The 18017-nt window shown below is 39.4% G+C and overlaps 1 protein-coding gene across 6 annotated transcripts in view; it reads right to left on the bottom strand.

The window, feature by feature from the left end:
• DNAJC13 (DnaJ heat shock protein family (Hsp40) member C13) overlaps positions 1-12500 on the bottom strand; it is a 122866-nt gene extending 110366 nt beyond the window's left edge. For 2 of the 6 annotated variants that reach the window (XM_072651327.1, XM_072651328.1), the window contains exon 1: positions 3556-3688. In XM_072651327.1, the coding sequence (XP_072507428.1) occupies positions 3556-3602 (47 nt within the window). In that variant the 5' untranslated portion in view covers positions 3603-3688. Of the gene's footprint in view, positions 1-3555; positions 3694-9578; positions 9623-10912; positions 10955-12328 lie in introns of those variants that run through there. The other 4 variants (XM_072651329.1, XM_072651330.1, XR_011976605.1 and 1 more) reach the window with 4 other exon arrangements.
• Between the last annotated feature and the right edge of the window lie 5517 nt (positions 12501-18017).

Below are 18017 nucleotides of genomic sequence, written 5' to 3'. Positions count from 1 at the left end.
AGGATAGCAACACTGTTATGATTTCTACACGCGTGACCATATACACCTAACTCTCCTTGGATCTCAGACAATGCTGACTACCTGTTTCCTTCCCCCTTTTGTATAGAGAACATTGGATAGAGCCACATTAAAAGTGGACGTTCTGTCAGTAGGTGTTATGAAGCTGGACTGAAATTTCCTTAAAGTTTAGTGTCAAATTAGCTTCTAACTATGGTTTGAATTTATATATGTACTTCACACAAACATATTAAACTGATCACTGAGACAAAAAAAAAAGAAATACCCTCTTTTCCTTGGGTACTGGGAAGTGATTATTCTTAATTATCTTCAATTATTAATTAAATTAATAATTATCTTCAATTATTATCTCTAATTATTTCTCGATCCTTGAGATTCCATGGTCACCTACAACTGAAATTAAGTGTCCTATGAGGAACTCTCCAATCATTTCAGATTTCTATTACCAGAGTAGCAGGAACCCAGAGGCACAAAGGAAGGAAGGAGAAAACTTCTTGGGCTATTCTAAATCCCTGAGCACTTCAAAGGCATTAAAAGAGCTGCAGCACTAGGATATCTAAGCAATTTCTTTTCTATTGACTTTTGCTAGAAACTTTTTAATCTCATATAATGCCTAAAAGAGGAAAACAAATAAGACTGAAGGTCAAATTTTTCTAGTACTTTCAAAAATGTAAATAAGTAACATTTCAAGACACTACCTTTTAATTAATTAAATTTTTATTTAAATTAAATGTTTTAATTAATCTTTTAAAACAAAGAAATAAAGGAACTTAAAGACATTTTAGACAAGTAAAAACCTTGGAATAGGCTAGGTTTTGGATATGTCTGAAGCATGAGTTTTTTTAACAGAACTAATAGATTTCCTTATAAACATACATAAAATGTATGTTTAGATTTTCATTAAAGTACTAACACTTTTTAATTTAAACATTAAGCACCCAAAATATGCAAGGCACTATGCTAGGCATTATGTTACTGAAACTTTTAAATACACTGAATTTTGGTAAAGGACAAAGCAATTTTAGGTGGCTCTTTGCTTACACCAATAAACTTAAACAAGGACCTGAATCTCAAGCATCATCCCTGTATGCAAATTATTTAGAAAAGAAAATTTACTTTAAAGTAAATATACCATAGACCAAACTCTATGAGGATTTTAACACCACAAAAGTTTTCCAAATGGCAACAAAAACTTTATTTCTTTATAGACTGCAAGCTTTTTGAGGGCAGGAAATAATCTTATCTTTGCAACTCCCACATGTACTGTCCACTATAGGCAAGGACCATTACATGAATGTTCTCATATGTATACAAGGATAAATAATGAGCAAAGCAATAAATCTAAGCCTTTTCTCTCTAAAGCAATTTGGTTTCTGTTTATGAGGAACCAGAGATCTAACAATTTGGTAGACACATACATAGTTATGGAGCGTATACTCTAGAATATATGATATGCTATATCCTAGAGTATACTGCTACACTCTAGAGGATACTCTAGAAAATATTTTGAACAAGTTTTTTTCCTGTTCCAAATTTAAGTAAGAAAAAAATCTCTTCTAAAAACAGTACCTAAATTCTAAAATGACACGTCTCAGCCAATAAATTCATAGCTATGAGGACAAATAAGTGACTTAGATAGAAAATATTTGAATGCATATACTGAAATCAATTCAGCCAAAGAAATATGAAGATACTGACAGACCCCAATTTAAAAACAAGCTGAGTTGCAAAAATTCATTTGTAAACGAGTTGTTCCCTCACTGACACAATGTTATAAGCTGGTTTATAAACTCTTATTTAACCCATGATATGGCTGAACTGGTCTATACTGATGGCATTTTACCTGCCCATCCTTTCGATGGGGAAATGAGTCCGGAGTATGGAACACAGGTGCTATACCTACCTTTCCTATAAAAGATTTTCCAATCTCTCTTCCCCATCAAACTGCAGTCTCAAAGTGACAGCAAGGACTCTTCCCTTCTCTATTTTAGTGGTTAAGAGAGATTCCTTTCAAACCTTCCTTTTGGGTGGGGCTAACGGAAATTAGTTGCCCCTAGGGCAATGGCAAGAAGCCAGGGACTCCATTAAGGGCCTCTGGGAACCAGATGGGAAGAGATAGGCTCAGACAGTGATTTCAACTATCCTATGGGGTTGGAAGTTAATCTAGACATTGATGCACCATCTTTGTATGAAAACTAAAAAAGATAATTTACCTTTTAGTAACTATATCATAAGCCAAATTTTGTAAGGATCTTAATTTGACAAAAGTTTTTTTTTTTAAAGGCAAATAAAACTTTATTCCTTTATAGACTACAAGCTGTTTGAGGATAGGAAATAGCTCACTTCTGCAACTCCCACAAGAATGTCCACTGATTAGAGGGAAAGAGAAAAGGCCAATAGTACTGGGAAATTACAGCACCTGGAGGCAGAGATTTTAATGCAGGGAGTTTAAGATAAAGAGTGGCAGAATAAATTGAGACAATGAGTAGGAAGTTAGGCAGGATTAAAAGATGAGAAGACAAAGAAGTTAGGGCAGGGTGAACAGATCAGCAGCATCTTTGGGGAGGAAAGAGAGTTGATGACAAATTTAGGGGAAGAAAATAACCAATAGCAGTGGAGAGAGAAACAAAGCTCTGATACCCTGCTGGCATGTTTTCACATAGGGTAGCTTTTTCTAATATAAAGGACTGGAGGTGGGGTGGGGAACACGGGCAGGATGGCACTACTGTAGTACTACAAAAATCCACAGAACGTATATGTAAGCTAAACTCTGGGCTGTCTGCATGCCATGAGCTCTCTTTCCCTTTAAAATGGAGATTGTAGGGCTTTACAGAATTTATGAAATAAGATGTTATGGTTGTCTCACTCCCAATCCCCCTTACTGCTCCTGCCCTCCCTCAGAGGTGGTCACCAGTTTGCCCTGTCCAGAACTTGTTTATCCAGTCAACTCTTTGAGAGAAGGGTCTGTGTTTTGACTCCCTTTGTATTCCCAGAACTTGGCACAGTGTCTGGCACATAGTAGGCACTTGATAAATACTTGTTGACTTATGCCAAACTGGTTAAAGATTACATTATGACACTAAATTTTCAATATGGTTTAGATAAAGAAAGGTATAGATAGAATACACAGATAGAATTCTAACAAGTATAGAACTGACTTTTGTTTCCAGTCATCTCAATCTAGTCACATACACATCAAATCTGCAGGGTTATCATTAATCATTAGGCGTATCAGCAAAAAGTCAAGGAAGAGCATAAACTACATCAGAGCAAAGGGCATGATAAAGAAAGCAAAAAACAAAGATTGTCAGAAAAGTATCAATTTGCTAAAATACTTTTTATCAGTTTCAAAGAGTTAAAAAGAAAAACTGTACTATAACTCCTAGACTATACTCCATAGGATCAGATCCTGTGCCAATCTTAAGTCCCTTTCCTTCACTCCACAGCCAGTTTTGTACATAAGTGCTTAACTAGTTTAATGTGACAAAAATTTAAATTTGAACAGATCCCCAAATTAATGGTTTTTATAGTACTTACTTTAATGCCGTAACTTTTTTTCTTTTGGTCCAGACCTGTGATTTCATCTGTCTAGGAAACTACCAGTGGAGAAACTCTTTACTGAGTCAGATCAAAAGCTCACTTATAATTTAGCCTTCTCAGAAGTTTCCTGGGACACCTAGAGGAACTGATTTGGCCACAGTTTATACAGCTACGAAACTTCACAGGAAAGACTTAAAGCCAGATCCCAGGTCTTCCTGATTCCTCGGCTAGTCATCTATTGGTTGTGTCCCGTTGCCTTAAGATGAATTTAGGAAAAGAAAATACGGATCCTTAGTCTACTGACTTACTCAGCTTTTGGAGGTAGGGGAAAGATTTCAGTTGTAGAAAAACAAATGACTATATATGCATTAGGTTTACAGTTTGTTTTTAAATATCACCATGCTTTAAAATATTATAAGGGATAGGCTTATGAAATGTTTCTTAAAAAATTTTTACCTAATGCACTACAGGTATAACAAAAGTTCAGTTCAAGATACTAATTAATTAAAAACAGCACAACAGTGTTTTTACTCTAAAAGGTACATTTTAAATATTTCCATCTGATTTTCTTCTATTTTTCAGGAGGACATATTACAATATATATTACAAACACCTGGAGATGGTTATTTCAAGTACTGAATAATTCAAGCATTGTTATCACTAGCCACTAAGAGGAATTGTGGATTAATTTATCTGCTTTTAAAGACCATTTCTACTTATCAACAAAACAAGCAGATCAAAAGGCTGAAATGTTCTATACCAAGTTTTAACTGGAAGGAAAGCACTAAAATTTTTGTTTTGTCTTTTAAATGCATTTACAATATTAAGTGCCCCAAATTGCTCTACTAGTGGCAAAAGACACATCAATGTTTCTCAATGAGCAAGACTACTTCAATACTTCAAGAATATGCTTGCTTCTTAGTCCCTTCAGCTTTCAAGAGATGCTGTAAGCCAAAAACCTGGACACCCTATAGATTCTCCAAAATTAATTAACTAAGCTGGTCCTCAGGTAGATTACCATAGTCCATACTGGCCCTATATATATATATATATATATATATATATATATATATATATATATATATATATATGTATCTGTCGTGTGTGTGTGTGTGTGTGTGTGTGTGTGTGTGTGTGTGTGTGTGTAAAACACACTTTAGGATAACTATAATCCAGTGAAGTCAAGAATGGAATAAAAAAGATCACATACATCCCAATATAAACAAAATAGATTACATAGACCACTTGTTGATATCCATTTTTACACCCTGTCAAAATATATTCAGTACTCTACCTATTTAGTCTAAGCAGAACTCCCAATTACTTTTCTTAAAAGTCACTTCACATCATCATGACAGCTTTTTGCTTTGAAAACAGCATTAACTCCTTACGGTTGTCACTTGGCACTGATATACAGTACCATGACTTATAAAATTGAACCATGCTAAAGTAAAAAAAAAAAAAATGCCCCACCTCCTTGGTGGTCTCACATAACAATTAAAGGCATGAAGAGCTGAATAAACAGAGGCCAAAGGAAGGAGAAAAAACTGCAGTGATCTTTAGAACATAGATGTCAATTCATAGCTAGAGTTCACAAGTCCAAAGACCTGGTAAGTCATGTACCCAGAGCTATGGTTCCACAAAGTAAGTCACATTTTAATGTCCAGAAAGACAGGCAACCAGGAAGACTAACATACACTGGATATAGCTTGGGGACTAATAATGTAGCATTGAGATTTAAAAATCTCAATCTCATCTTCTAATTACTATAGCATAATTAAATACCTCAACCTGGTGAAACTGCTTTCCTTCAGACTTCTATTTTTATGAAGCAGTGACACACCCTTTCAACCATTCCTTTGTAAAGTTACAATTATGGCATTTTATTCTTTCATTTTCTAACCCTTGATTTAAATGCCTTTCAATTTAATAAACATATCAAATGCAAACTACATGCAGAGTACTGAGCTAGGGAGAGCACATGAAGACAATAACTTAGTATGTCAATTTGGAGATCTAGATTTTTGCCATTTGGTTTACTAAACACTTGTACTGGCTGTCTCATTCATAGATCTGCTCAGTGTACCATCTAACTTCCTTCCATTTATCACTAATTCAGGATTAAATGCAGTGTTACTGACTTACAAAGCTTTCGAAGTTGTGATCACATAAGCACTTAAAAAAGATGTGAATATTCCCTGGGAAGAAGCCTACAATAAGGAAAACCTCATTCACAATTTAAAAAAAAATCTCATTAAATCCTTTCATTAGAATGAACATTTCCTCAAATAGTCCCAATTTAGCATATGCCAATTTACTCTTGATGCTTTCCACTTAACTTTAGTTTGCAAGATTTCAAACAAGAGGTAATCATTATATAAACCCGGCTTAATCCCCCAGATTCAAATTACCTAATTTAATGTATAGTCCCCTTATTCTACGTCTGTCATGGCTTCTAAAATTGTCCAGATTATACTGAAATTTCCAGTTATAGAAAGAGACAGCTTTAATCAAGACCACTTGTCTTTTTTAAGCTTATATTCTGCATGAAGTGATTTTCATAATAATTAAGAGTCAAGTACCTTGAGACTCCTACACTGAGATAACAGTACTCTAATGAGAAATGACAGCATTTTTTTCAACTCTGATTCTTTTAAAAAATCTAAAATTAAAGTTTATCTTCATTAACCACTTTCAAGTATTCAATCAGAACTAAATGTCTGTACTTTCCCCCTCCAAAACACAGGCACACATACATACAACATAAATGAGCTAACTTCAGATGAAAAAACATATTCATTATATTTAAGTTCCACCCATCTTTTGCTACAATTACACTTTAAAAATATTTTTCACTGAAATTACATTCCCAAATGTTTTATTAGCAAAGGAACCTTATGTTTTGAAGAAATAGAAAAACAAATAATGAACAAAAAATCAACTACATTTAAAAGATTGCACTTTATTAAACTGAGAGGTTTTTAAAGTCTTTAAAAAGTTCAAGTTAGTTTTGTTTGTTAGAAACAAAAATGAAATTCTTTGTTTCAAAAAATATAACTAAAATGTTACGTGGTTAGCAGCAGAGTCCATTTTTATACAGGTTAAAAATAATACACATTAGACTGTTAGCAGTGTCTAGGTGAAATGCTGCCATGGGAACTTTAAACCACTGCTGTATTTTTAATTTGACTTCTTAAACTGTAATCTTTAACTATAAAAAGAAGTTGCTTCTAAAGAAATTAATGTGGCTGTTCAGAACCATTTTAAAATCTTACAATTTAATTTAGGGTTCATACCTTCCCAAATGTTACCATCCAATGCAAGAAACTAAAACTGTAATGAGAACAAACCAACAAGACCTAAGCTCTTCTCAGAAGGGATTTATGACCACTTAAGTCTTTAACCATTATCAGTATGAGCACACTATTAATTGCCCTCAGAATACTGCATCTGACCAATCAGTTTTTCATCAAAGTTAAGAAACATGCATTCTATACAAGCTATACATCATCTGCCACATAGGCTACTTGTGTTGACAGGATGATAGTTCTCATTCACTGTACTCTCCTCAGGCTGTACCTGGAATGTGGGGTTCAGCTCTCAATTCCATGTTAAAGGACACTGATAGAAGGTTGCATGTCCAGAGGAGGGCAAGCAGAACAATGAAAGGTTTTCAAATCCAATACATGGATTAGTTTAAAAGTGACTGGGGAAATTTAGACTTGTAAAGACTTTGGAGGGCATGATACCTGTTTTCCAAATAGCAGAATGGCTCTCAAGCTAAGTCAAGAAGCATTTATTTATCACTTACTGTGTGCCTGCTGGCATTGTTCCAAGCAGTAGGGGCAAAAAATGTTCCTATTCTCAAGAAGTTCACATACTAATGGGGGAGTGACATGTAAATAACTGTATAAATACAGGGCAGCCAGGTGTCACAATAGATAGAGTGCTGGTACTGGAGTCAGGAAAACTCATCTTTCTGTGATCAAATCTGGTCTCAGATACTTACCAGCTGTATGGTCCCAAGCAAGTCACTTTACCCTGTTTGCCTTAGTTTCCTCATCTATAAAATTAACTGGAAAAGGAATGGCAAACCACTCCATCATGTTTGCCAGGAAAACCCCAAATGGGGTTGTAAAGATTTGGATACGACCAAAATGTACAAACAAGACATGATTAACTGGAGATCATCTTGGAGAAAAGGCACTAGTATTAAAAAGGATTAGGAAAGGTTTCTTGCAGAGTGTGGGATTTTAGCAGAGATTTGTAAAAAGCCATGGACACCAGGAGGCAGAGATGAGGATGGAGAGACGGGAAATCTTTGTTTGGGGGGGACAGCTAATACAACTGCCTAGAGTCAAGACACGGAGTGCTTTGTGCAAGGAACAAGGAGGTCAGTGTGACTGGATGGCAGAGTACCTGGTGAGAAGTCAAGTGTAAGAAATGTGAAATGGGATTACACTATTTGGCCCCCAAGGCAGTATCAGGAGAAATGGTGAAATATGCTCACAAATAAATTTAGACCTGATAACAAGAGAAACTCTATAGCAATTAGCATGATCCCAAAGTAGAATGAATGGGATGCCTTAAGAAGTGTCACAGGCTCCTCCTCTCTAAAGGTCTTTAGAGCCCTTTCAGATATGAATTGAACTAGGTGGCTACAGGGGTCCCATACAACCCTAAAATTCAGTGAATCTGTAATGAGGTCTTAAAATTATATCACCAACTGCTGTTCTGGTCTCCCTTCAGTTATTTTTATTTTTGAAAGAATGAAATAAATGTAAGTAGATAGCAAGAAAGTTAGCAATTTCATAGAATTTTAACTAATATCTATACTATAAATACCCATCAAGTTGCTATATATTACCTTTGTGAAGTGTTTGCCTATAGCTTTTGCTTAGATTTTAAGGAAAAAATCTCTATACCTTTCAAAACACCACAAATCATCACACTGTGTTGTCCACAGAATTTGAGATCTCCTTTTTACTAATCCTATTCTAAATGAAAATGGTGATTTGTGGCCATGCATCAGAAATATTAAAATGACTTCAGCAATAAGGAATATTAAAAAAAAAAAAAGAGAGAAGTATATGCTACAGCACAGAGCTACCCTTCTTTATTTGAGGATGAGAAGCAGCGTAACATAATGGAAAGAAAATCAAGAATAAAGACAGAAGATCTGTGTTCAAGTCTTGTCAATGACACATATAGCTCTTGGTGCTCTAAGCAAACATGCACTGGTAGAAGCTTCCTTACAAGCTTGATCCCTATACTAATGAGATCAAGGTCCAGGCAGTTATCAGGAACTGATTGCTGATAAATATCATGGTTAGCCAAGTTCCATTTCATTGAGTCTTTACTTTCCAACAATTACCCATCAAATCATGGTGCTGAACTTTGAAAATGCCTTCAACACCCATCTCTCATGAATTTGAAGTCAATCTGTTAAAGCTACTCTATAAAATAAGAGGTCCTAACCATATATAAGCATTCAATTTGTATGTCCCTGAAGCTTTCTCAAAAAGTATCTTTATACTTGTCATTTTATCTCCAGAACATAATAGGTTTGATGCAAGCACATGCCCTTAACCTTATAAACAAACTGCAAGTTTACTTTCAAGGATCTAATAAGATTAGCCTTACTTATAAGGAGGAGAGGAAGAAGAGAGGGAAAATGGGAGAGGAAAGCTGGAAAGATGGTAAGACACTTTGTTCCAATGGGCTAAATTTATTTTCTGGAGCCATACTTAACCTATCACTGTTCTTCTAACTAACACGTAAATAATACAAGGCATGACATTTCACAAGGTTATCAGGAGAAACAAAGTTTTACTCAAAGCATCTCTAAACATTGTTCTTTTCACAATTAAAAAGTTTAAATTGTTACTGTTTCCCCTTTCCATACTTTAAGATAGCAACAAAATATAAGTTTTTAGCCTAACTTTGATACTCTTAAAGGGAAATTCAATCTTTCCAATTAAATCAGCAGTTTAAAACCCCCAAGTAGGGGGAAAGCCTACCTGTTAGAGAATGACAAGCACCCAAAAGAGACCTTGTATCATGCCTAGAAATTAAACAAACAAATAAGCACTCCTTAAGAAGAGCATTACAACAGAAGGCCAAGGATAAGGACTTGTTTTTGCTGCTTCAAATAATAAGACAAAAAACGAAAGGAGAAATAAACTGCCCTAAAATAAAATATATTAACAATCTTAAACTTATAGACAGAAATAGAGTTAAAATAATTATTTCAAAATGCTTTGGGGGCTTGGTTTTGCCTTCCCTAAACTCTTCCTGACCAATCACATATGAAGAAAAATAGTCTCTAACACACCCAGGGCCCAAACCAACAGGGCTTTTTAGTTTCAAGTCAATACTGTACTACTAGTGTATGTTTCGAGGCACAGCTACAAAATATATGGGCTTTATTGGCTCAAATACATAGATTCCTGAAAGCATTTAAGGGCATATTTATTATATCAAATTTGCTAAATGCCCTTAGCAAAATATCATGTTACAAAGTTTATTTTTCCATTGTAAAGACAGGTAACTGTAACTAAGTCAAAGTGGGGCTACAACTATGTTAAACAGCTCTTAAAAGATTCTCACTGTAATTTAAATCACAGCGTCACAGTTTGAGGTAGAAGAGGCCTTACAAATTATTTAGTTCAATACTCTAAGAATGTGGAAGCTGAGTCTCACAGAGGTTATGACTTATGGAAGTCCATTCAGCTGCTCATCAGCTCAACCAAGTTTCAAACCTAGGTCCTACCACTACAAATTCAGTCCCAAAATAAGATCCCCTTAGATCACTTTCAACCATTACATGCAACACTCGGGGTAAATAAAACAAGCAGGTACAACTTTTTGCTCTTGCTTCTCTCCACTGGCTTCCCACCTTAGTTTACAGAATTTCAACGTATAAAGGTTATCACCAGGTTCATCTTACAGATTAGTAAAACAAGGCCCAGGCAATAAGGTGGAGGAGCCAGATTTCAAACCCAGGTCTTTCTAGTCAAAATCCAGTGTTCTTTCCACTGTGCACCAAGCTGCCTTCCAATTAATTCTTACTATGTTTTAGTACCTCAAAGTACTGAAGGTTTGCACAGTTATTTGCCCTCAGGAGGACAGGGATAACAAGTACAGACCTAAATCAGCAGTTCAATCGACTTTTAGCAAGGTGGGCAGAAGTGGTGGTTTACTGGTTGTGAAGGAAGGAGAAAACCCAAGTGCCTTTCTTTATAACTACTTTGAATATTCAGTTATATGCTTTTGCCAAAGTTGGTGAAAGACTACATACCTCTCTTCAAGAGTCGATTGTACTATCCCATTTGAGGTGAGGAATTGAGCTTACCTTCAACCTGAAAAACTGACTCAACTTTATGTCTTCAGGGGCTTTTTAGGCTGACAAAACGATTATTCTTTAAAAGAAATAACATGAGAGCAGTTTTCACTATCACAGACTAGTAACTTTAAGAGATTTTCACAATTTCAAAGTTGGTATGATTAAGCATTACTCTTACATTTAGAATCTCTGCTACCGGAGAAATATTTGCTATTTTACTCTCTCTGAATAAGGAAGGCACTAATTTCCAGGAACTGGACTATACGTCTCTGAATAGACTGCTGCCTTCCTCTCTCCACTGCCATTTCTCTGTCCTACTCTCCTTTTCCTCCCTTTATTACCCTTTATTTCCCGTTTTCCACTTAATGCTAAAAAAACTGCTTAATTCCCAAAATTAAACCGGAACTTGAGATGTTTACTGGTAATGTGCTATACTTATCTACCTTCCATTTTGCCTTTAAAAGCATATTAAGCTTAATGTTTTGATTCCTGCTCTGCGAATGTAAATTTTTTGAAAGCACAAAGCTAAGTTTATGTCTGCTGAGCACGAGAGTAAAACAAGGAATTGATTTTCAGCTACAAAAAAACTGCTAAAGAAGTAATGATGGGAACTTGTCCTATAAGGCTCTATTACTGCAATGACAGTTTTCTATTTATGAATGTAATTCACATTTTTATGAAGTGTACCTAAAACCAGCTTCCTGAAACAGACTACAAACCCGCAAATTTGTCAAATCAAAAAAGGGAGGAGGCACCAAAAAAAAGGTAAAAAAAAATCTGAAACTCCCGAAAAAACTCTTGAAAATCTTTACAATGTAAATACGCTGCATTAATTTCCCAAAAGCTCTTTAGCACGAAGAGAGTAGGTACTGAAGAACGGTTGTCTCGGGGAAGCTGGAGAGAGGATCGAAGCAAAGACCACCAGACTCTAGCATGAACTGGGCAAGAACTGTCTCCAGGCAATTGAACAGAGGATTACAATAAGGTCCACTAAACTTTTTTTTTTTAAAGCAACCTCGGACAAAGCTTTGCCACACATTACCATTTTTTTTTTAAACTGAAATTAAAACTCAAAAAAAAGGGATGCACCTGGGGCTCGGTGGTCCTGCCCTAGAGCAGGCGGGGGAGGGGGAGCGAGGTGAGCAGATAACTTCCCATTCCAGTTTGGCAACAGGGCAAGAATACTCTTCAACAGCTGCTCTGGCCGGAGTCTAATCTCCCTACTCCCACCCCGAGCCTTCCACCCTCCTCCGCCTCAGCAGCTGCAGGAGCCCGAGGAGGCAGCCAGCGCCGGGAGACGCTCGGACGCGGGTCCGGCCAGGGACGCTCCGGCGCCGCGGGCCACCCCGCGCGGAGCTCCCGGGCGGAGGGGAGGCCGCGCCCGCGGGGCCCCGCCGCCGGACGGCCGGGAAGGGGCGGCTTTACCTGGGCAGGGTACCGGAGGGGCGCTCCTCGCTCCGCGCTCTCGGCTCGCCCGGCCGGGCGCCTCCTGCTGCTGCCGCCGCCGCCGCTCCCGCCGCCGCGCCCAGGGGGGGGCTGAGGTGCCCGCCTGGCTCCGCGGCCCAGCCTGGCCCAGCCCCCTCGCCACTTCCTGCTCCCAGCCGCCGGGGGACTGCCGCGGCCGCCGCGCTCTCCGCCCCCTCCGCCTCCTTCTCCCGCTGCCTCTCAGAGGCTCGCTCTGGAGGCTGCCATCTTCGCTTCGGCTCCGGGCGACCGCGCTCAGCGCGCCTGCGTGGCCGCCGCCCGAGGCTGTCACGAGACCGGGTCAGCTGATTTCTACACCCCTCCCTCCCTCCCCCGCCTCCCCGGTCGGCCCCTCAGGCCAACCTTAGATCTGAGCCAAGACGCCCCAATCCCGCCCCCTACACGCCTTCTCCCACCCATTCCTCCGCCCCGTCCGGACCTGGAACCCACCCAAAACCAACAGTTGTCAGCCCTGCCTCCGAGGGCGCATGCGTCGGGGCTGAGGCGGGGGCGTGGCAGAAAAGAGGGAAGGGAAGGGGAGAGTCAGAGTCCAGGCAGCACGAGAGGCGACGCGCCCCGCCACAGAGCGCATGCGTAGGGTCGAGGAGTGGGCGGGGCCGAAGACGGAAAAGGGAAAGACGCCAATCAGTCCGGAGAACACGAGGCGCCGAGAGCGCACGCGTGAGGTTTAGGCGGGGGTGGGGCAGAAGAGTCGGAGTCCAAGCAGCACGTGGGACGACACGCCCCTGCCTTCCCCGAACTGGGAGGGAGATTTACCGAGAGAAGTGCTGGGAAAGTGTTGGGTGTTGTAACGGGGTCCCTCGGGCCCCCAGCCAGGCAGAAACAGGAAGAAAGTATGAGCCCCCCTCCTAGCGAAGGTCTCAGGCCCGGGAGCCTCACGGGGTTCAGAACTGGGGCCAAGTTTTGGGGGCCAGGAGTGCTAGGGTCACAGATCCAGAGTTGGAAGGGGGCTTAGAGCCCAGCCAGGCCAACCCCCGCCTTTGACGGGCGGGGAGACTGAGGCAGAGGTCCGGTGACTTGCCAAGGGTGCTACAACTGATGGCTAAATCAGAATTCGAACTCGGGGCCTTCCAACCCCGAGCCTGGTGTCCTCGTCTCTTCTTGGCTTCCCCAGGAAAGGGGCAGGAGTAGGTGTAAGATGCAGGGCTGCACTCGTGGAGAAGTTTGAGAGAGGCCAGCCCTGCTTGACTGGCTGTCGGGTGGAGGGCTAGTCCAGCTGGGGCCAGGAGCCCAGATATTCTTACCCCTTTGCAGCCAAGGCAGGTCAAGCAGGTAGGGTGGTCCACGAAAATGTAGGAGTTTCTGATGTATAGGCTTTAACACTCAACCCAGAGCTAGAAGATGGAAGGACTTTAACATCAAGAGCAGAACTGGGGTTGGAGCTCAGGTCCGCAGATTTCCGGGCCAAGGCTGGCTTCAGTACACTGACTAAGATACTTTCCTTCCTGTCTGACTACAGTCATATGTTTGACTAGTAATGTTGAACTAGTCCATTGTTTTAAAGCTCTGGCCACGGATATCACATACTCAGAAGAATAAAAATGAAACAGCCTACGTTTTGTCAAAATCAACTGGATTGGGTTTTTTTGTATTTCAGATCTTGGACTTTTTGTAAGCAGTAATATGATTTGTATTACCAAACCTGATAATGTATGCAAAGGTGCTTTTTAAATTATGAGGCTGTATAAATTTGGATTATCATTACAATTATTTATGTACATAGAATCAGAGCTAAATCTTGAAGAAACTTGGGGATAATCTAGTTCAAGCCTTTCATTTTATAGATGAGGAATCTGAGACTGAGGAAGGTTGAGAGATTTGCCCCAAGGTTGAAGAGGTAGAATTTGAATCCAGGTCCCAGAGGCAGAACTTAGTCCTCTCTTCCCTGTACCATACTTCAACCCCCTCATTTTACAGAAAGGTTAAGTGAATGTAAGAGGTTAAGTAACTGAAGGTTACACAAGGTAATTAGTTACAGGTAGTACTCTACTTCCCAACTCAGCATTCTTTCTCTTGTACTGCAACAGGTGAATCAAAAGAATGAAAAATTGTGTTGGGTCATCATGACTTCGGAACTAGTTGTCTTTCCACTGCACCACACTTCTCTCCATGTCTTGTCTTTTCTTTAAAGAACTGTGTCCTAATTTCCAGTGCATTATGCATAATAGGTGCTTAATTTTAATTGAAATGGAATGTATGGATTAATCTCAAGATAACAGGAAGGAAGCAATATCGCAGTGAATTAGAATAATGTTGACGTTAAACTAAATACTTAGAAGAACGTGTACTTCCTGAGGGAAAGACTTATTTATTTCATCTCACCTCATGCAGTTCCTTGCACGTAGCAGGTGATCAATAAATGCTGTTGCCCTGGGTTAGTGTTTCAGATTGCTGGGCTCTGGATTTCAAGGAGTTAGGTACAGAAGCACCTATGCTTTCTTCTCTCCTCAGTATCACCTTAGATTTCTACCATCAAACCTGATCTGAGGCTTGGGGATTTTCCCTTCCCTCAAAATGAATGTCTGTTCTAATCGTCTCCCCTAATGAACATCAGTCCTCCCTAAAGAGTGAGGCTGATGTCACTTTTCCTGACTTTTATGAGTTATCATATCCTGCTGTAGATTTCAGGGTTCCTTTAGAATATTCCTTTATGAAATAGAGCCTGAGAATCTCATACTCTCTATAGAGAATTTATAGGTGGACGCCAAGTACAAGGGAAAGAATGCTTTATTTGGAGTCAAAGAATCTTGGCTGTCCTCTCTTGAGCTCAATGTCTTTACCTGTAAAATGAAGGGAATAGACTAGATCTAATAGGTTTTCCAGATCTAACACTATGATAGTATTACTGAAACAAGAGTCATGTAGCATAAGTAGAATTGTTCAGTCATTTATGACCCTTCATGACCCACTGGGGATTTTCTTGGCAGAGATACTAGAGTGGTTTGTCATTTCCTTCTCCAGCTCATTTGACAATGAGAAAACTGAGGCAAACAGGGTTAAGTGACTTGCCCAGAGTCATACAGCTAGTGTCTGAGCTAGGATTTGAGCTCAGGTTCTCCTAGCTGCAGGCCTGGCATTCTATCCACTGTGCCACCTAGCTGCCCCAGAAGGGAATATCTGTGTTGCTGAGATGACTGATCTATTGAAGCATATAAAAGTGATGAAAATAACTTATGTATTCTTCCTCCTCGGTGCTTGCAAAATTTGAAGTCTGTGTTTATGCACATTGTTTAAGATACTGTGACTTCTGTCTTTTCAGAGCACATGACTTAAGTTCTAATTTTGCTGGGGGGTATTGTGGATAAAAATACTAAAGAAATAGTGTTCCAGATTATTCTCCTTTGCCTCAAGCTATCCCTTAGTTCTACAGATTCTTTGGTGTCTATTTTTGCTTGTTCCATTCAGACAAAAAAAAATGCTGGTCTGGTTTGTCCTTGAACCAGCCTGTCTTCCCCTGTACCATATGCGGCCTGTGAGGAAACAGCAATTCCTAGAGGAGGGAGGACTGGGTGGAGAGGAGAAGGGGGAAGAGAGGAAGGAAGCTGAAGAAACATTAGTTATGCAAATATGATACTCTTACTGCTGAACCGAACTCTGGGGAGGCCCTGTGCAGCGCCCCTTCCTGCATCACTGTGTCTTCCTACTGACTCCTACATAAACTTGCAGCAACTTTTCCTCTCCTCTTTGGGTTTTCATTTCTTCATCTATAAAATGGGAGGAGTTGAACAAAAGAATATCTAATGTTTCTCTCAGTCTATTTTTGTGCAGAGCAGAAGGAATTCCTAGAGCCACAGAATCTAAGTGAGAAGTGACCTCTGAGACTATCTAGTCCTATCCAGATTTCAATAACAGGCCAACTAGCTAGTTCACATGATGGCCCTTCAGATACTTGACAGCTATCACATCCCCTAAAGTCTTTTTTTTCCTGCAGACTAAACATTCTCAATATGGCCTATTCTCATATGGCATCTTCTCTAGGTCACTCATGGTCCTGGTCATCCTCCTCTCAAGGCAGTCCCATTTTTTAGCTTCCTTCCTAAAATATGGTGTATGGTTAAGACTCGGTCTGAGCATGAGAGATTTCTTCAAGACTATTCCTGTTTGATCATTATGCATCTGCAGATAGCATCAGGGTCACTGGCATATTTGAACAACACATCATCCATGCCTTCATTCACTTACTGATTTTTTAAAATAGTTGAAAAGACTAGGGCCAAGGATAGTCACTGGGGCACTCTACAAGAGACCTTCCCTCCAAGTAAATGTTGCCTGATTTTTCTTGGGGTAAAGTCATTTAGGCAGTTCCAAATAGCTACCTGTACTATCATCTAACCCACATCTGTTCATCTTGACAACCAGGAAAACATGAGATTTGTCATATGCCTTTCTGAAATCCAGCTATCTATCTATGATATCTCCCCGATCTTTTGATCAAGTAACTGTTGAAACAAAGGCAACATATGGTGAGAAACAATTATTAATGATAACCACTATCTTGAGATTCAGAACTCCCCCCACTTCTTTCAAAGTCCTGACTTTAAGTCCAGTTTTTCTTTCTTTCTTTTTTTATTTTTTGCAAGGCATTTGGGGTTAAGTGATTTGCCCAGGGTCATACAACTAGTAAGTGTCAAGTGTCCAAGGCCAGATTTGAATGCAGGTCCTCCAGATTCCAGGGCCAGTGCTCTCTATCCGTGGTGTCACCTACCTGCCCCAACTCTAGTTTTTCTTGAAGGACATTACATATAAGGAGATTTCTCCTCCAGGCTGACCAGATGCCACCAAACCTGCAAGGAATTTAATCTAGGATGGGGAAGATCATTGTGTTCTGCTCAGGCTTGAGTGAAGTATACATTCTTTGAACTGATAGTCTAAAGTTGTGGTTGGTCTGGTATAGAGATACTTTACCAATCCAAGAGACACTCAGCCCTTCATTTTAAGATAGCCTACCTTCAATCACATTAACCAATTAGATCTGAATGCTGTTTGATGGACCAGCTACTGTTTTGAAGGGTATATAAACTGTAAATCTGCCACCATGATTGTCTTTGGTCTAAGATAGATGGCCAAATGACCATCCTTTTATTAATTGCTGGTCTTATTAATAAAATAATTAAATTACCCAGAAACTGTGTCTATTGAACCTTTTGAAATATCACAATATTTAGTTTTCATCATCTGTTCTTGATGAACCCAGATTGGCTCTTAATGATCATTTATAACTTAACTACTCACAAATTTTCATTTTAATAACTCCTTTTAAAATTTTGTTAGAAATCAAAGTCAAGATTACCAGTCTTCCATCCAAAAGACTTTTCATCCAAAGACTTTGCTCTCTTCTTTTTTATGGGACATCAGAAGAAAAAAAAGATCTGTTCTGTAAAATTTGTGTTCCGTCAAAAGGCCACACTTAAAGATCTAGAAGGCCACATGTGGCCTTAAGGCCACAGGTTCCCCACCCTTGGTATATTATCAATAGTAACTGTTGCTCTTTCCCTTCCAGCTTGATTTACTTTTTTTCTTTTGCTCATTAAAGGGGCCGTTCCCTGTTTTCTTCTTAGAGAGGCTTATTCACTGAATGGCCTTACCTTACTCTAAGTGAGTACCTGAATAGACCAAGGTCTCCCATTGC

The sequence above is a fragment of the Notamacropus eugenii genome, chromosome 3, assembly GCF_028372415.1.
Source record: "Notamacropus eugenii isolate mMacEug1 chromosome 3, mMacEug1.pri_v2, whole genome shotgun sequence".
In the NCBI taxonomy this organism is placed as follows: Eukaryota; Metazoa; Chordata; class Mammalia; order Diprotodontia; family Macropodidae; genus Notamacropus; species Notamacropus eugenii.
The sequence above is the reverse complement of the archived record's forward strand: the minus strand, read 5'-3'. Positions and strand labels throughout refer to the sequence as shown.